Source organism: Limanda limanda, chromosome 6 (assembly GCF_963576545.1).
Source record: "Limanda limanda chromosome 6, fLimLim1.1, whole genome shotgun sequence".
NCBI lineage: Eukaryota > Metazoa > Chordata > Actinopteri > Pleuronectiformes > Pleuronectidae > Limanda > Limanda limanda.
In genome coordinates this window covers 1,104,845-1,125,225 of record NC_083641.1, presented here as the reverse complement: position 1 = coordinate 1,125,225, position 20,381 = coordinate 1,104,845, and the positions used below count along the sequence as shown (strand labels likewise).

The following is a 20,381-nucleotide window of genomic DNA, read 5'->3' as shown; positions in this document are numbered from 1 at the left end:
TGACTCTGCTGTGGCCCTGGGGAAAGTGAGTGAAACTATTTTTTGTGGGAAGGCTAAATTGACCGATGTTCGCTGCTTTGCTTTAAGCTGCTCTGGCCTAGATTCCACTGGAGTCTCTCTGGTATGTGAATAAATAAATATAATCTTCTATCAACTGATGATAATAGTGGATCCCACAGTCTGTGCCACAGTCACTGGTTTCTCAGTAAACCTTTGTGCTGAAAGGGGCGGTTGGCTTTTTGTGCATGTGTGTCCCCAAACCTCCCGCGCATGTGTACATTATTTGTCATCATTTTTATGACAAATGTCGTTTTTGTTTGAAAAAATACCATTTAAAGTCAGATGATGGACCGGACCATGGATTCTTACAAGATTCTTTGCCAAACCTAGGCGTCCCTCTGGACTTATTTTATTATTTATTTATTTAAAATTGGTTGAATTGGTTCACTTCTACCCAGTGCTCCCATAACAAATGTGTAGCTGATTTGTATTGTCACACATCCTTACACACAACGCACAACTGACCAGCAGGGGTAACGCATTTAGAGGGTCTGCTCATAACTGGCTGAATAAATCAGAACACGAGAGGGGCAGTGAATCTCTTACAGTCAATAAGGCAAGCTATTGTTTGATGCATTGCTGAATCGGTTCCTCACAGTGAATAATTTGCAGACATTAGGACACAAGCGTGGAAACAGAAATATTTATATGCTGCCACGCAAAGTGGCAAAAGTTCAAAATGAGTGTTTAACTGAAAATAGTTATATGTGAAGCCACTCATATGGATTGAATAACCAAAAGTGAGTAAAAGGCAACAGGTACAGTACAATAATGAAATATAAGAAAAATGCATCTACCTACTAATTCCACAAAAATATGTGTTTGTCTGACGCATATCTTGCAAACAGTACAGTACCGCATTTGGTGCAATTTGGACATGTGATACATTCAACATGGATAAAACTGGACTAAACAGACGACCAGCACTCTGTGGCAGTCAGTGTGGGCGGGACAGTGTGCCTTCAGTCTACGGACTGTGTGGAGCATTTCTTCTTTAACATCCTTAAATGAACTACCCCAGTGATCAAAACTTGCGGCATGTGGCCATTAATAGCTGTAGAAGCTTGTTTAACAGACCTCTGAGACAGCGGACATTCAATATATGCAAAAATACAAGCAGTTAAGTAAATTATTCAAACGAAAAACGATAAATGAACCACACACATAACATTGACTATAAAATCTCTAATGCAGATGAACCTGGTAGGATGAACACAAAGTTTTCTAACGTCACTGTGCAACATAGACTGTTTATATATAGCTCTGCACACATCAAGAAAACACAAGAAGTGACATTCTATTAGAACTGTTTGAGGAGCACTCACTAATGACAAGGAATAATTCTGAGCATTAACACAGGACAAGAGAACAGGCCATGACAAACAGGCAGCAAATGATCCAATAATGAAGAAAAATCATGTATGAACACACATCAGGAATTGCTAGTCACATTAAAAATCTTCATGTGTCTGTCTCCAGCCTGAAGGCGGTGCTGTCAACCCCTCCGTCCAGCGGGGCGTTGGATCTGTCCGGTATCCCTCTGGTGGCTCGAGACATGGAGCGTCTGTGTGCACACCTACAACGCCATGCGTCCACGGTGGCCAGCATGGAGCTGGGCTTCACCGAGCTGACGGACGAGGCCTTCCTCCTGCTCCTGCCCACGCTGACCGCCCTGCCACATCTGGAGACCCTGGCACTGAATGGAAACAGGCTGACCAGAACTATTCTGAAGGAGCTCACTGATGCACTGAAGGTCGGGGAGTCACCTATCTTTTAGATTTCTATTTTTAAATGTACTGATCAAATGTCATTACAATATAGTATTGTTGCTTGTAACCTTGTGTGTACTCAAGAGCAAAAACCTTTGGAGTACAATTGATTTCCGACAACCTCCATCAACCACGCACTTTATGTCCAAAGATACCACAGAAATCACACAAGTCACAAGAGCCACTAAATCAAAGGAGACAGAAAGATATGTCATTCTAGAATCATGCACAGCTTGGTCCCACCACTTTTTTCTTGCTGAGCCTTAAGGTGACACCATGTAAGATTTGCTCTCAGCTATATTCGCAACACCAGGTCTGCGCATATGAAGAAGCATGAAAATTAGACAAATGCATCTGGTGGCCCAGTACTAAACTATTGAACCTCCAGAGCAAAGGTATTTGTGGCACCAGAAAAATGCTCAAGGAACTAAACTTGGCTACTCAAATCAATTCCTGATTTCCCTGAAATGTATTATGTTCTCTAGGAAATTGTGAAAATTCCCTAAAGATTTTTTTTTTTAAATCCTGTAGGCTGTACAAGTCTACACAAACTAAATCAAGCTCTTTGATTGGTATGCATGTTTGTCTGACTGGGCAGTGGAGAGAAGGCAGGAGGAGAGGTGAGAGAGGCTGAGAAGATATGCAGCAGAGGTCTCTCCTGTCAGGCTCTAATTCAATTTCACTTTCAGCTGTGTTAGCTACAAGAAGAAACACTGAGGGGTTTCCCTCCATGTGTCATGCAGGCACCTCCTACATTGAAAGTGTGTGAAGGTGGTTCATGTGGACAATCCTATTGATCTTATTTGTTTGCAATTATTTACTTAAAATGAGACAAAGGTGATCAGTTTGTTTATATTTTGTTCCTTGTAGGATCCATTCAGTTTCCCCAGCGTGACGTGGATCGACCTGGGAAACAACGTTGACATCTTCTCCCTGCCACAGCCCTTCCTGGTGAGCCTGAGGAAGCGCTGCCCCAAGCAGGGCAACCTGCCCACCATCCTGGAGTTTGGAGAAAGTCAGGCCAGCGACCCACCCGAGAGGCTGAGGGGCCTCGAGGAAGAGGAGGAGACAGATGACACAAACCGGACGGAGAGCATGGGCGATCTGCGGTCAGAGGTGGAGGAGGAGCTGGACGGCGAGATGGAGATACAGGAGATGATGGAGGAGCTGCTGGACTTCGACAGGGAGGTGCAGGGAAAGGAGGACGAGGAAGAGAGCATGTGGACAGTGCAGGAGCAGAGGAAAATTGGTAGGGGGCGGGGGAGGAAAGAGGGGGAGGAGGGTGGGGAGAAGGAGGCGAAGAGGAGAGCGCAGCAGCCGGGGAGGAGGGCTGTGATGGCGGAGGACGATGACACACATAGCCACTCCTCCCGCCTGTCCTCCTCCAGCCAGTCGCTGCACTCCTCCGGGGCCGTTGAGCCAATGAGGGTGGAGGAGGACGACTTGACCGACCAATCAGACTACTTGACCTGATTGCTGCTCCACACTGCTAATACTTCCCTATCCTGTATCGAGTCTGGTGTGACAGGACACGAGAGAGGGTTCCTGCAGAGGCGAACGGAGTGTGCTCAAAGGCAAACAGGCTGCAGCGGTGGCAGGATGTGATCCAAAATGAACACGCCACTCGATACTCCCTCCACCGATCCGAGTCTGGACGAGCTGTTGCTGAACCCTTGTGACTGTAACAGGAGGAGACAATCTCCAACAGGACATCAGCTTTATCCTAACCGTCTGTTGTTTCATAGGCTGAAAACGCTTATACCTAGACTAGACTGACTAATTATATCACGTGAGGCTTTTATGTATAGAATGATAATCTTTATTCAGGTCCTTCCTCCTGGTAACCCTGGTAATACCTACATGTGCCTGTAACACTTCCCATAACTGGTAGAGAGATTTCAAAGAAAATATAGAAATGGAGACTCATACAAAGTAATCATTGAAAAATGAATTATTTGCCCAACAAAACTAGAGGAAATGTTTAAAATATCTCCCTCCCACATGCAGCCAGATGGACAAAAAGATTGACTGGATTCAAAAGTCAGGCCAACAGATTTGTAGAAATCCATTGCTACTCAAGAAACGAGCAGATGCACGGTACTCTGTTGGAAGACAAGTGCAGCGAGGATGAAATTAGTCAGCTGAAACCAAAAGTAGGCAGCTTGTAAAGCACAGTGGTCTTACTGCCATGTGTCCCAAAGTCCTGGGGGTCCAGCTAAAATATTTAGTAGCCCTTCTCCTCATAATCTAGGTCATGTGTCACTCCTGTTCACTAATGTAAATCACATGTTTACAATGGCATATCAAAATTTAGGCCGCAGATATCTTTATGTAGTATGTAGCTCTCACCCAGCTAGTGCTTTCCCTCCATGTGTCACTTATAGTCCATGCAAAGCTTTAAGATCTAACAGTATTTTTGGATGTACAGTGCATAGTACAGTATATATGTGTATATACACTGTATATTCAGTATGCAGTCAGTTAGATTAGCCATTTCAAGAGGAACACCGCACAATTCAAGGAACCATATTTGTTATTTTTGTGGTCTGGGTTTAGTCATATGTGTGTACATGAGTAATACTTCAAACCTGGGAGTGAAGCTGAGCCTCACTCTCCGAGGAACCCGTTGGAAGAGGTTGTATTGATATGGAATATAGGATTATGTTAAGGCAGAGAATATTAACTTCCCAGAGAAGCTCATGCTCAAGCAGTTTAAAATGTGTGTAAAAAAAGTACGTATACAGTTTATGCTTCTCTCCAGACAGCTGTCCCGTGCACTAATACGCCTCAGCCTGTGCAGCCGTTTACATATGTGGCATTAAAAATGAAGGCGCCTGCGAGGCTTTGGTGTTGCATCACAAATCTTCACCTCAGCTGACTCCACCATGGAGGCTGGAATAATGCCTGAGTACAGGGTGTGTATGAAATAACACAAACACTGGGCAGTATCATTCAGTGCAATACAACAATGCCAAAAACACAAGAGTTCACTACACCTCTTTAACACTTGTTTGTAATGAATATCATCAAAATACAGAGCTTTTGAATTGTTTATTATTATATAATCAGGTGTTTGTGTATATTCTACCAGGCCCCTCCACTGGTTGTACTTGTGATGCTCAGTGTTGTAAGAAGTACCTCTCTCCTCCGCCTATGAAAACATTTCTATAATATTTTCTGTCACTAGAGGAGCTCTCTTAAATCTGAAAAAGTAACCATGACGATGCTATGAGGAAAGAAATCGAACCAACGTGTTGTATGAAGTGTTCTGATGTGTTCTGCTCCAAATAGACAGTGAACATATACACACACACTAGTGCTGCAACTCCATAGTCAAATATGTTTGGTTTTGTACTTTGTCTGTATTTTATGGATTCATAAATACCCACTAGGGGGCAGTTCATGCACAGCAGATCCATTTTTCCATCCATCCATCCGCTATCTATATCGCTTATCCTTTGAGTGTTGGGGTAGGGGGGTGAAACTGATCCCAGCTGACATGAGGCAAGAGAGGAAGTACAGGTCACAATTCAATAAACCATTCACCCTCACATTCACCCTTATGGGCAATTTACAGTCTAAAATTAACCTAAGATGCATGGAAAACCCATGTAGGCACAGGGAGAATCATAGAAGAACAATACAATTCGAACCCAGTGAGCGACAATCTTATCCACTGCGCCACCGTGCCATCCAATTATCCACTTTTGCACAACATAAATAGAGGCCAAGACGACTCGATAAGGGAACCGTATTGTTGATGTTGAGCTCATGCCAGAGAAAATGAAAGCTGTGACATCATAGATTGGTATTACATGTGGACGAGCTTCACAAGCTTCTCTTCTGCCATAGCCGTGGTGATCCATAACCGCTGCTAACCTATCACTTTGTGACTGCCCCCCACTGGTCATGTGATGAACTGCTTTTTACAGATACATCGCATTGCATCGTGGACCAACACACCGAGGAAAAGCCCTGATGTTAACACAAACACAGTCTCAGTGACCTTGGAGAGAGAGCATTGTTTACATATGGGGTTATACCCATATTTAATCTCCATTTGCAGTATCACTCTGAAGACATTTATCATTTTGACCTTCGTTGCTCACATGACAAGTGACAGAAATTGTTTTGTAAAACAATGAAAAGGGAAACATTTTAAAAGTTCAAACCCATTGACCCACATAGACCAAATCCTTATGTCGAAAGAGTGTTTGTTAGTGTGTGTCCGTGTGCGTGGGCGTGTGCGTGTGTGGCGGGTAGGAGGGTTCCTGACCCTTTTTGATCGTCTGAGCCTTTCTGACAGATTATACTGACGCCTTTAAAGTCAGGAAACCTCGGCCTCTGCTGTTCAGGATCGGGAGAGTTCCCCTTTAAAAAAAGTGTTGTTTATTTATGTAAAATTAATTAAAACATGCCATTTGTAACCCGTCTGTTTATCAGCTTTACTTTAGCTCTGTAGATTTGCACATGTCTTTGTGGAAAGGTCAGGTACACATGATGAGAATCCAACATGTGGAGCTATATGACTTGACAACTGATTTGCCGTAGTAGCATTGGGCCAAATGATGGCCAGACTATTTTATTGAATACACATTCTGACAAGCAAAATTATCGAGTTTTAACCTGATTTTCACAACATAAAAACAATGTAAATAACAGGCTGTGTTTTAAAATGTGAAATTTAAAGACTAACATCTAAATCAAGATATTTTTTTGAATGAGTGAAAAATAATGTGCACAGACTGTGTAGGAGATCAACTGTGCATTGCAAAATACTTTTTTTTTGCCATATTTTAAAATATTTATATAATCATTAAAAATAGATATTAAAAGTGATCTGAGCCTAGAAGTCCATGTAAAGCCTGTGCAACAAGGTCTTTTAACCAACCTTTTATGGTCTGTGTTTGTCATTGAACGTATTGTGATCCTAATATGCAGATGTTCATTACGTGTTCTTTACAAGAAGAATCTTCCCTTTAATCTGCAGCAGCTTCACACTGAGCTCTGAGCTTGTGCAGCATTGAGATGGATTTTACACACAAGTCATTACAGCGAACCCTTTAAACAGAGAGTAGACGAGCCGCCGTGCTCTATACAATCACCGGCAGCATCACACATGATTCATGTGAGACAAAGGAAGAACGTCCTTGTAAACCACAGTGATTATTAGCATTTGGAGCTATTGTATGAAAGAACGTCAAATACTGATTATTAAGTAATGAGTTCATACTGTGATTTAAAGGTTTGCATATCATGTATGGTGGATCAGAGTGGATTCCTGGTTTTATAGACAGGTTCTCTGCAGACAGACAGTGTTGGTTAGTGGAGATGAGAGAGACGTGTACATGCTTGTTAATGTGCGGAAAACATGCACTTGTCGGTTTTCATGTTAAGGTCAATGCAAATCATAGCGAGGACATCTCTACTGGAACTAAGCCGATGTATGAACACAGACTGGGCTTTTAATTTATAACCTTTGATCCATCACTCAGTGATATGATGGATTCGGTGCAGTCTGATCTTACACTAACATCAAATGTAACTCCTGCAGATATTTTGATATGATTCCACACACGTGTGAATGACCATGGTTTATTAAAATGATTCCCTGGTATTCAAAAAGTAATTTCATGTAGATAAAACACTAATTAAGAATAAGAACCCAGTAAGGATCAAGTGTCTGAAGATGCAAACTGACTTAAACTCTTGTGTTAGTCAGAATATTGAACAAACATTCTCACTCGATTCACTTTTTTCACTATAACTGTATTTATCATTTGCTCCTACTGTAGCCATGTGTCTATTGTTTGCGTCTCTTCTCGTCACCACACACAGTGTGACCACTCCCTTCATGTATCGCAATGAGACATGAGATGTTGTTTAGCTGCACTGACTGAGCAGGCATGAACAATGGATGCTTTTAGTGACTAGAGGATGCAGAGCTGCCGTGCACGTCTTGCCCTATGAGTGATGTATTGTGAGATGTAAAATAGAAACTAATGTGATTCCGAAGGCGTGACTGTCTGTGGCCTTGGATGTTTTTTCCCCATGAGTCTTTCTTCTATATATATTCTATATTCAGTATACCTCTCAATTACTCTCTATACAGTACCTTCCTCTATCGCTCACCTTTTCCAACATCTCCCATGGATCTTTTATTTTCAAGCCAGCTTACTGAGACAATACAGCAGAACAGATGCTCTGTGGATTGATAAATAGGCCAACAGTAGGTGACACTGTACAACCTAACCTTTTCTGTTATGCCATGGATCTTGCCAATAAATTCTGTGATACAAAAACATATCCTGTTTGGGGGTTTTTTTGTGTTTGACTGTGACGACTGCTCCAGGTCTGTTCCACCCACAGCAAATGCTTGGATTGTATGTGTCAGCTGCATCCAGTGTGGAGGCCCGGAGAGCAGCACAAACTATCCAGGCCTCAGCGTGGAAGAGCCTCCACCAACACCTAAACACCTGCTTTTTAGTTTGGGATTGTGTCTGCATTTTTCAAGGTAATATCCTGTGAGTACAGCATTTTATCATATGTAATAATAGTTCAGTTAAACACATGCAATGTGCAATGGAGCATTTTGTTTTCCAGTGTTTAACTTGCATGTTTAAATTCATGCAAGCACATGGTTAGTTTGTCTCTGAGACCAGAGGACCAGTGTCACACAACCTGGTACAGGAGTATGGATGTTGGGAGAGGTGGTGGACTAGTGGCAGAAAACTTGGACTATGGGCAGAAAATTGGGAAGACATCAGACTGGAAGGTCTCTGGTTTGACTCCACGGAGTAACAACAAAAACATACCTGGACGCAGTAACAACAAAAAAACAAACCTGGATGGACAACACTTGGATCTGTTCAAAAGTCCAAGAGGACTCTCCCTACCCCACTGTCTAGTGCCCATGAGCAAGGCACCTTACTCCCCCAACATCTGCTGCCCACTGCTCTTTGTGTCCTGCTGTGTTCACCAGACTGGTTAAAAGCAGAGGAAAAATGTCCCTCATTTGCATGAGTATGTGTGTGGGATTAATACAAGTATCTTCTTGGTGTATTAAGGAGCTTGAAAACAAAAGAAACAAACACACGTCTCCATGACTTCAGAAGACATTTCATTGAGTTAATATTTTGCCTAACCCTTACCTTCAAAATCCTGCTGTTGGTTTTCGAAAACACTGAATGGTCTAGGGCAGGGGTGTCCAAACTACGGCCCGCGGGCCATCTGCGGCCCGCCATCCATTTTAAATTGGCCCGCCTCAAAAAAATTAAAAATTATTTTTTTTTTTTTTTTTTTTTTTTAAACTAATAATTTAGTAGCACTTAAATGGCACTTACTTATAGCACACTTATTGTAGTTTTGCTCTATTTTTGAAGAAATTGTACTTTCTTGATTTTTTTTGCTCTGGGTTTGTACCCTCGGGTACCCTTGAATGCACTTATTATAAGTAGCTTTGGATAAAAGCGTCAGCTAAATGTAATGTAATGGACTATGGCCCACTGTATTGTACTTCTCGGTTAACACCGTTACGCCCCCCCCCGCCCTGAGCGACGCGATTGTCAACAGTACGCTCCAGGGCAGGGGGGCGTGGCAGCGTGAGTGGCCCAGACCTTCGTATTTTTTTCTGTATGTGGCCCTCGGGATAAAAAGTTTGGACACCCCTGGTCTAGGGCCAAAATATATTTTGGATCTACTGATAAATTATTCAGACCCCTCAGGTCGTCTGAAACAGGTCTGCTTTCTAAGGTCAGTTTCTGTGCTCCACATTAGGGGAACAAGCCCCCCAACACTTAGCTCTTTTAAATCAATGCTGAAAACTTCCTTTGCCTGAGGCTTTTATTAAATCATACAATGACTAATTTCTTTAATTGCACTCCTATTTTCACCCTTTTATTTCTTATTGTACTGTATTTTAAACTTTTTTATGTTCTGTATTCAACTCCTTTCTAACTTTTAATTTCCTTTAAATGCGCCATTTTGAATTGTCTTATATCGCTTTGACAACTTGTCATGATGCCTTTTATATTTTATGTAAAGCATTTTGAATTGCCTTGCTGTTGAAATGTGCTATACAGATAAACTTGCCTCACCTTACCGTTATCTAACCCAAAGTTAAACCTAAACCTAACCCTTAAAACATGTCTTCACCTTAGAATTTCATGACTTACATTATTTGCTAGTCTTCAAAATGTGGAAACAGATTTTGGTACCTGCAAAATAAGTAATACCTAGATCACACCCACGCAAACACTTTATATGATTCCAGGGGATAAAGATAAACAATTTCTGTATTTTCACAAATTTAATTCTTGATTTATCTTGTGATTTCTTGTGGACAGAGGTGTTGACAGTCAGGTGTGGAAAACACTGATACTGGAATGTTTCATTTGATTTGGATGGTCCTCGCCTGACATCTAGTGGAATGTTTTGCGAAGTGCCAATGTGCCGTTATTAACTAGGCAGGTATGTAGTTAAACACATGATGGAGAGGAGAGTTTGACACACACATGTGAGGAGTGTGTGTCTGCAGTGTGTCTGCAGCAGAGCAGCAGAGCAGCACATGGGGTGTGAGACACACTTTACATTTCACAACAACACACATCACACACATCATGACGGACAGGTCCAACAGTCGGACCCGGAAACAGTACTTTACTGGCTTTATCTCCAAAATAAAAGCAAAAGAATATAAGCATAAAAACGGAAAATATAGACAATTTTATTGGATGGGAAACCAAACAGGCTCAATATTAGAATATTTAAGACACCTGTCTCTCATGTTTAGACTATGATTGGTTGAAACTTGTACTTTGAGGATTATTGTCTCGTTTCCCTTCATACGGAAGTATGGTTACTGTCCCCCAGCTTGACCACGCGCGTCTGGCGCACATAACTATCGCGTCACATCCGGCGAGATTTGTCTTTTTTTGTTTTCCTGTATCCGCCATTTCAGTTTTTGAAGTTAGTTGTCATCGGCCGCGGTGTAGTAGCAGGAATTGTGCGGCTCAAACCTCCGGTGAGACGAACAAGGCAGAACTCTGCTCTCAGACCAGTCTCCGGTGCTTCGTGCTTCCTGGTGGAGTCGCTGTGTCGGAGATTTGATGTCCAGACGAGCGGCTGCGGATGTCTCCTGTTTACTGAACGTGCTCTAGGCGCTAAAGTTTTTGTATGAGTTGAAGGCTCCGCTTGTGGATAACGGGAGGGAGAGCAGGGAAGGCCCGGTGAAGCCTCGGCTTTGGAGTGGTTATCATGGCCGGCAATTTTGACGCGGAGGACCGCGGCAGCTGGTACTGGGGCCGGCTGAGCAGGCAGGAGGCTGTGTCCCTGCTGCAGGGGCAGCGGCACGGCGTGTTCCTGGTGCGGGACTCCATCACCAGCCCCGGCGACTACGTGCTCTCGGTGTCGGAGAACTCCAAAGTCTCGCATTACATCATCAACAGCATCAGCAACAACCGGCAGTCCGGTCCAGGTAAGAGAGCCGCGGGCTGTGGAGGCGCCTCTGTGGGCTGGAGATGCTGATGCGACCACTCTTGCATGACTTGCACCAAAGGCGGTGCGCAGTGGGGTCCCTTCTCCTCCCTCCTGAGAGGAGGATACAGCAGGCCAGACACCCCGAAACACGTGCTGATGTAATGATGGCTTGTTAGCAGACAGACACACCTCTGATCAGGACACGCTCACTAGATGTTACACAACACGGTGTCTCAGTAGATCCCACTGATGCACGTTGATGGGCGGTGTGAGTGTAGCAATGTGTGGACTGGGGCACCTTATAAATGAGTCTCAATCACCAGCTGACCCTGGAAGAGTTTTAAATGTTTCAAAAGTCAGACGGGATTGAACAGACTTTGACCAGACATCGTCTCCTGCCTGTGCTGCAGCAGAATATTTATTTTTATTTCCTCATACCTTTTCTGAGATGCAGTGCGCTTTATTGGAAGGAACAAAATGCAAAATAAGGAAACAGAGATCCTTGTCATTCTGGAAATCACCACCATCGCACGTAGTTACAGAAATAAACAGGATTCACATCTGACACATTTGAACATGCTGAAGTTGGTAACTTGTCTCTCTGACACCGTTTCCATCCTCCCTTGTTTTCATCAGGTTTGGTGCATCCCAGGTTCCGTATCGGTGACCAGGAGTTCGACGCCCTCCCCGCTTTGCTAGAATTCTACAAAATCCACTACTTGGACACCACCACCTTGATAGAACCCATCAACAAGTCCAAACACACCTCCTTCATCAGCGTGGGCCATAGCGGAGGCCCCCCACCACGCCTGGAAGACGAGTACGTCCGAGCACTTTTCGACTTCCCTGGCAACGATGAGGAGGATCTCCCGTTCAGGAAGGGTGACATCCTCCGCGTTCTCGAGAAGCCAGAAGAGCAGTGGTGGAATGCCCAGAACTCAGAGGGCCGGGCGGGGATGATCCCAGTGCCGTACGTGGAGAAGTACCGACCGGCATCTCCCAATTCGGTGGCTGGGCCTGGGGTGCCTGGGGGGCCGCCGGGAGGGATGGGGATGCTAGGGAACTCTGACGGCTCCACGACGCAGTCCAGCACTCCGCTTCTGGGAGACCCCAGCCAGTACGCCCAGCCCACCCCTCTCCCAAACCTCCAGAATGGACCTGTGTTTGCCAGGGCCATACAGAAGAGGGTGCCCAATGCTTACGACAAGACAGCCCTGGCCTTAGAGGTAAATATGGACGTGTTGTGTTTCGCCTTGGCTCCAAGCATCCTCTTACCATGATGTAGGAGTAGCCCTGTGAAGTTGATCAAGTCTGAACTCACGTTTTTTGATGCTAAGGATTGTTTCTTCTGTATTTGTTGAGCAGGAATCAACGTCAAAAAATACTCATTCTACCCTCTGTGTAGTTTTCTCAATAATAACACTTCTCTAGAGATCAGTGTAGTGACAGTACAGTTCATCTGTTAAGTCGGAAGAGGCTTCAACATTCAGCAAAGACTTGCTTTTGCTTCCACGTTACCTTTTAACAGTAAAAGATAAAAGGGTTTCCCAGATATAAAAATGGCCATTGAGCTCTGCTCCCGGTAGCTGGACTGTTAAAAGTGTCCGGAAGCAAGAGCGAGGCTCCCACGGAGCAGGTCGTTGGGGGAAGGAAATAGTTTGTGTTTGGGAACAGGACCATTTCCTTTAGCCTCTGTGAAGCCAGGAGTCCAGCTGAGCCTGGAGTTTGACTGGGAGACGGAGCAGTTGCTGTGTGCTCATGTCTCCTTCCCTCCCTGCTGGACATTACCGCCAGAGATACAGATCCCTCCTTTGTGTTTTCTAAACCGTACCGTCATTTCTTTTTGTGGAGGCGAACCACTGCTGCTGTTTGAACTTTACTTAGTCCCACCTGTCATGTACAGTAGAGCCTGTGTAGAGTCTGGGCTGGTTCCTAACACTCCCACCTGTGGCAGACTTGTCTGGCTTTGACCTGTGTGAGGCTGCTTGTTTTCTCAGCTCTAGTTTTCCAGTCATGACTCAGCACTGTGATACTGGACAGTTAATAATTAGCTTGAGTTTCTTTGTGTCGTCTTCAGTAAACCCACCAATCGTGAAGATTGATGTTCAGCAGCTGAAACTAACTTGCAGTCATATATACATGTTATCCTGGTTTCATATGAATTGATAGGTTCTACTGCATGTTTTGCAAGTTTTAAATTAAACTTTTCAGCATCATAAAGTTGTGACGGTGGCTGCAGAGTTTTATGAAACCTGGACATTGATTTATTTTTAGATCTGTGAAGACGAAATCAGTGCATATAGTTTGAAATAAAGGCAGTGAAAATGTTGACAGACACCTGCGATAAATCAGTCCCAGTATAGAGTAGTCCTACAACTACTTTCTAAAAACAGATTCTGCGTGTTGTGAATAGACGAAATATGTAGGCGAGGGACAAGATGTATGGGCCAGAAGCCCACTGGTTTCTGTATCTAGTTTGACCAACCACGTTTGAGCAGGCTTTGGGTGCCTGCAGGTAATCCGTCCATGTGGCGAGCAAAACTAGCAGACCCTTACAAGAGTTATTCAGTTAGCTATGACATAAACACTGACAATTACAGCAAATCTCCACATTTAAACAGCTGGAACTTTTGTTTTTTTATATTCATTTGAAGTCTCTTCATCTGTAGAATGACCACTGTGAAGCTTTTCCTGTTGAATTAAAGCTTTGCCAAAGAGGTGTTGATCAGCTGCACGATCATTTCTAGGCCTCAGTTTGTGGTGCTGCTTTACGTGACTGCATCTTGTTGTCTGTGGTGTTTAGTGTCTCCCTTTATTCTGTAAACACAGGGAGCCAAAGTAACACAAACACCCTACATAGTATTTAGTGATGGATTACAATAACAAGCAGCTGTGATCAGTGTGTGTCAAATGGCTGTGGCTTGTTGCATAATGATGATAGGGTCTGCCTACTTGGTAATAGCCAGAGATGTCCTGAGCCAACATGCAGGCAAGTCAATAGTTTGTCAATGCATTGGTACCTGCTGCATAAAGCCTCATCAATTTATAATCCTCAGCTCCGTCTCCAGGTAAACCTTCTGTAAAACAAACACACAAACAAAAGGAGCACCAAATTTGCCCTGTCAAAACCCTGGAGCTCCTCCTGCACACAACACTCTTGTCAAAGAGTGACCCACATAACAAACTAACAGCGGTCTTAATTAATGAAATCCACAAGCAGCAGCTGCAGCAGCAAGGCATGCGAGCAGAGTCATTTTGAGTTTTTACTGTCATGTTGCAGCTGTGTCACCATTTGGATTGGATTTGAACGAGAATCTCTTCTCACGTGTGCTTTTGCTTATCACATGTGAAGGTGAACAAAATATCTTTGAGTTTTGCTCAGACATCAAAGTGAAAACATCGCACAGGTGTTTTCCAGTCTATCATGCTTTACTCTGTCAGTTTCTGACGGTCTCGTCTTCATCGGTGTTGGAGGTGGTTTGCAGTTTTATTAGTTTGTTGTTCGATGGTTGTGTGTGAAGTGTTTAGAACTTTTTCATTTAAAAAAAACCCACATATACTCATATAATTGTATGCAGAAATTGTATAGTGAAATATAACTCCAAAAAATACTATATGATAGCCACATTTTACCAAGATCCTTAAAGCAAATAAGTCTTTGAATGTTTAACCTTTGTACCCACACATGGCTTATCTACCAACATCTCAGTTGACCCTAACATAACATCTCTTTACTAAAGTTCAGTCTTTTCAGTTCTTGGAGAACAAATACCATCCAGTGGAGATAGAAAGTGTTGGTCAGATAGAGAAACTCTTTGAAGATGACGCTTGCTACATCTCTTAATCTTTTACTCACATTTATTGAACAAATGTTTGAAAAGAATCAGTTTATTCCAGCCCCACACAACAGCAATGCAGGACATTTTATTCTGTGAAATATTAGAAAACAGGAAACCACTGGAGGAGAGGCAAGGTATTCACCTGTTCAATGTATCTTAATTGCTGCACTCGTTTTATTTCACCGGCAGCTGTGATGTGGGATGCGAATGCTGCCAGTTACACATTAAACACAGGTGTCAGGGCTGGGGCCAGGTTATCACACTGATAGAAGAACTCCTGGAAGATTTGAAGAGCTTTAACGTCTGACTGTTCAGTCATCATTCACAAAGATCTGAACTTTGGAACTGACTGTTGATCCTTGTTTGCACAGGTTCAATGACACAGGTACAGCCACTCCTCTGCCTGTGCAGGTCAACTGTAACCATACGTGTGTCCTCCTGACAGAGGGACTGCAGCTAAGCAGCGTTTTCACATCACCAATTATGTTTGGAATAGAGTTCCAATCATTGTTTAGTCTGTAAAATCTCGGCTTCAAGCTTCTCATTTCATCTGATGAATAGTCCAGAATGTTCAATTTCAGCACTCCAGCAACAATTAGTCATTGTGTGGTTTGGTTGTTCTGCTGAATATTAATAACTAGCTTATTGGACGATTGATTAATTGATTTCAGATAAGTTTCTTTTCAAGAGAAATTGATAAATATTCCCTGGTTTCAGCCAGATGCATTTGTCATGTTTCCCATTAAAATGAACAAGTGCAGTGCCTTTTCTAAACCTGCTGCTTGTCCTGTGATAAAGCTCTGGAGCAACTTCTGAATTGTTGCTTGTCATTAGTGAGTCCTCTTCAAACAGTTCTACAATATACTGACCACTTTATTATTGTTTGTGTGCTGGACGTTGTGTGCAGAGCCTTTTATAAACAGTTTAGTGCAGATTGAAGTTAGAAAACTTTGTGTTTATCCTACCTGGTTTATCTGCAATGAAGATTGATAGTCAATGTTTTTCATAAAATGAAACTGAATTGGCTTTATTACTGTTCACATGTGTGGTTTACATATAAGTTTAATGATTTACTTAACTGCTTTTGTTTTTTCATATATTCCATGTCAGCTAAATCAGAAATCTGTAAGCAACGGAAATATAAATAAAAATTGCGCCAAACTCTACACTGACCTTTCTCTGGACATTTGCAGCTTTATTTGACTGTTATGTGTTTAAGAGGACTGTAGGTTTTCTGCATATTGATTACTTTTACTTCTTCGCTGGTTATTTCTGCACTCTCACACCTTTCCTCTCTCCCCTCCTTCCATTCAGGTGGGCGACATGGTGAAGGTGACCAAAATTAACGTAAATGGCCAGTGGGAGGGGGAATGTAAAGGCAAGCGTGGCCATTTTCCCTTCACTCATGTCAAACTGCTGGACCAGCACAATGCCGAGGATGAACTCAGCTGAGAACGGACAGCAGGGCTGAGACCTGGACACTAGTAATCAACACTTCCTCACCCCTCCCTCCTTTACTTCCTTTTCCACACACTCACCTGCTCTGTCCTCCCCCACGTCTGCGCCAGCTCTTACCTGCACCAAGTACAATTTCCGAGAATGACGGAGAGCTAAAATAAACAGAGCCTTGTTGGTCACCTGTTATTCAAACATCCTCCAGTTCTACCCCTCTGATGTATCATACCTGCCCTCCTCCACTGCCTGCTCTGACTGACTGACTGAAGTCAGAATGGGTCATATACTCCACAGTGGAAACAGAAGATAAACTGCATCTCCTGTTCTGCGGGTATGGCAACACTGTTCAGATCCTCCCCTAGTCATGTCCCTGTCGTGGACACATTATCAACACTCACTCCTCAGGAGACCCATCGCCACAGAATTCAACCACTTCCTCTTCCTGTGTTGGAGCCAGTAGATAATGACACTCAGCAGTGTCATTTTTCATCCTAATCCGTCACCATGTTTACGCCGCTGTAGGATCACTCATGCTGCATCATGTCACTTGGGAATACAGTAACAAGTTGAAGAGTAACAGTACACTGCAATGTTTTTTCATCTTGTTTGAAGCTGTTATGGCACTATTATTTTATTTTTTACACACTGTTGAAGGAATAGTTTGACCGATTGTGAAGCATGCTTATTCACTTTCTTGAGTAAGAAAGACACCTCCTGCCTGAGCAGTAAATATGAAGCTAATAATCTAAGCTGAGCATAAAGACTCAAAGCAGGAGGAAATGGCTTGTTTGGCTCTGAGCGAATCCACCAATCACCATTGTTTAAGCTCACCAATCAGCAAGTTATATCCTGTTTGTTTAGACCAAACAAACTATAAAGTATATTCACGCCATTCAGTTTCACAAGTGTTTTGTACCTACTTGTTGGCCAGGAGCAGGTGTCAGGCCACTAGCAGATAGTAAATCAATCCACTTGGTGAAGAAGTCACGCACATAATCACCTGTAAAACATCAAATTGTTACTGGGCCAGGCTACCTGCTTCCCCGAATTCCAGCCTTTTTGCTAAGCTAAGCTAAACGCCTGCTGTCAGTTATCGTGCAGACAAGAGGGTGGTATCAATCTTCCATTTAACTCTTAAAGAGAAAGTAAAAAAGTGCATTTCCCAAAAAGTCCAGCTTTCCTTTTTAATTATAATCTGTTTGTGTCCCCCTAACTGTGCATGTTTGTAATGAGCTAATCAAACTTGCATTGACACCAAACGGGATACAGTCATTCACTAAAACCTGCTATGGCAGTGTTGGTTTTTTTCTACAGTTGTGCCTCATTTTTCCAGACTGGTATTTCCTAAGTGGTAATATCTTCATTCAGGAAATGAAAGTAATAAGGGTTGAGTGCTATTGAAGGTATTTGTTGGAGATTACAACACCTAATATTTAAGTTCCAAAGCTGGACAGAAGAAAATGATCTGACATGTCCGCAGCTTACCTAAGCTCAAGGGAATCGTGTTTTGAAGTTAAAAAAAACCTTTGCATCTACTTTTGTTTTTATTTGACATGAATGCATTATTGTTTTGGTTCAACCCAAGAATGTGAGTGACACACGTCGTACGGAGAGAGACTCAAATGCCCAGACATCTGCAGCATTTTATCACTGGGATAATTAACAGGAAGAGACATCACGTCTCATAAAAAACTGAAAAAGTGAAGTCACCTGGAGGGGAACAGTTGTTAAGAAGGAGCAACCCTAACTCCCCCCATCATGCCAAATGTTAAAAGTGAGACAGCCACCAGTAGCGAGCTCATGTAGTCCCAGCCGTAGAGCAGGTCCCAGCAGTGCATCTATATGGAAACCTTTGTTGAGGTGGAGATGAAGGCAACACTACATTCAACCTCTCTTCAGCTCTGTGATCACCCCATCCACCCATTACCTACAACCACCAAGTAGTCTTTTTGTAAGAAAAATAACATATTGCTATGATTGATGAACTGTGTCATTGTCATTACATGCTAAAATATTTGTATTATTATTTTGTAGTTTTCTTTATGGCTGGGTTCGACTGCAGGAAAACAGTTTCAATGTACAATTTGCAAGGAGTGATTGGCTGCTGGTGCAAAGTAGATCAACTGACTGGGGGTGGGGATGGGTGGGCACTGGGCACATTTGTTTGCCCCCAGCCATCGCAATACCACTTGTTCCAGTTCTGCATCTGATGTGCATGAATGAAGTTGAACAGAATGAAAATAGGTTTTCCACCATGTTAGTTAGTAATGTCTTCTTTATATTAGTGCTCTCCATTCAGCTCACTGAGTACTACCTTAGCGAAACTGCTCCGTGTTCAGATCTTGTCAAATGTGTTGAAGAAAAAAGAACGTGGTGTTATTTGGAACCTACCCTTTGATTTTAACCTCTTCATAATCCCGCTATCACCTTGCACTATATTCTGTCCTTTTAAACCTTTTCCTTGTGCTTTCTCACTTTTTTAATCCTTCTATTCAAAGCCTTGACGATGCACGTGCCAACGTGGACTTTTTCTTTCACTGTTTTCTCCCTACCCTCTGCCATTTTCGTATCGCCAAGAGATCAGGCAAATCTTATAGTACAGACTGCCCTTTTTCTAAAAGGGTTGGAATTCTGTTGAGGTTGAATCAATCTACTTTTTGACACCTGACAATCATTACCCACATTTATCATAACGCCTAAACTGGTTTGGATTGAAGCAGGCTGGATATACAGCTTAGACATTTGCGTGAGTGAATTTACTCCACTTTAAATATGATCAGTGAAAACTTGCTGTGTCTTTCAAGTGAAGGTTTCTCTCAGATGTCATGGTTCTGTATTTTTGGCCAGCACAGCATGCCACCCTTAGGTGGCACTGTGGCAACATTCAGAAAGATGGGATCCTTCTGGAAACCATATTCTGCCAGTGCTTATGAGATTTAAGATTATGAAATTAGATTTTTAACAGAATGCACTTACCTGCTTTTATGCAGAGTTTGCATTGACTCTATGCTCTCCTTTTTATGGTTTTCAGTGATCCCTGATTACTCCCACACACAAGTTTCCCTGACTTAAAGCTCAGCCTGACATACATCTGTCGCGCTTTCACTTTGTATTTTCAAGTTGGCCATATTCCACACACCCGTGTTAAAAGATTTCTGGTTTCAAAATATTTGTCCGACTTCTTGGAAAAGTCTTTGGTCTAGGAAAGTAACATTTGTGTTTGCTGCCAGTTTTTTTTTTGACAAAGTCCCTTTTTATCTGTGTCGTTGTGATCAAATCAAGCTTCTTTGTCACTCACATCGCACATGGCAAGTGCTTAGCTACATAAATCATTATCTTATAAATTGTGTTGCCAATGAAACCACCAAGAAGTATTTTTTTAGTAGCCCTGCATGAAGTCATTCATTTCCTTTCTTAAAAGGAAGGGGTGTCAAAATGCCAGTGGTAATTGTGTTAATATCAAAATGTGCCATTTTATTATAACACTATATTCTTTCAAGACAATTGAAATTACCTTTTTATTTTCTGTAGCATGTAATGTGTTAATATACTAGTAAATAAAGTCAAACCCATGACAAATTATTTGTTTAATGTTATTTTAGCTGTTTGTATGCTTGTGAAAATGATGTGCCAGGAGTCAGGAACTTCTTACTGAGCGTTTTCCAACAGCTACCACCTGAACAAATATAACATGTATTTGAATTCTGACTGTTATAACTCTACAATTCTTGGCCAAAGAGCCTTTTCATCCATGCTGCACATGCCAGTTGCCTCACTACAG

At 42.7% G+C, this 20,381-nt stretch overlaps 2 protein-coding genes across 2 annotated transcripts in view; both read left to right on the top strand.

Annotated features, from left to right (window-relative positions):
• lrrc75a (leucine rich repeat containing 75A) overlaps window positions 1-3,302 on the top strand; it is a 50,188-nt gene extending 46,886 nt beyond the window's left edge. The window contains exons 4-5 of the mRNA XM_061073674.1: window positions 1,540-1,813; window positions 2,700-3,302. Of these exons, the coding sequence (XP_060929657.1) occupies window positions 1,540-1,813; window positions 2,700-3,302 (877 nt within the window). The remainder of the gene's footprint in view (window positions 1-1,539; window positions 1,814-2,699) is intronic.
• A 7,482-nt stretch (window positions 3,303-10,784) lies between these two features.
• Window positions 10,785-20,179, top strand: crk (v-crk avian sarcoma virus CT10 oncogene homolog). Its single transcript, XM_061073207.1, has 3 exons — window positions 10,785-11,304; window positions 11,943-12,532; window positions 16,460-20,179. The coding sequence occupies exons 1-3, from the start codon at window positions 11,085-11,087 to the stop codon at window positions 16,595-16,597; spliced, it is 948 nt and encodes a 315-aa protein (XP_060929190.1). The 5' UTR covers window positions 10,785-11,084; the 3' UTR covers window positions 16,598-20,179.
• Window positions 20,180-20,381: the final 202 nt, after the last annotated feature.

Excerpts from the sequence above, each read along its gene's own strand:
- crk (XM_061073207.1), top strand. The coding sequence starts at position 11,085 with ATGGCCGGCAATTTTGACGCGGAGGACCGCGGCAGCTGGTACTGGGGC. Across the intron at positions 11,305-11,942 it reads CAACCGGCAGTCCGGTCCAG|GTTTGGTGCATCCCAGGTTC; the intron begins GTAAGAGAGCCG and ends TGTTTTCATCAG. Across the intron at positions 12,533-16,459 it reads AGACAGCCCTGGCCTTAGAG|GTGGGCGACATGGTGAAGGT; the intron begins GTAAATATGGAC and ends CCTTCCATTCAG.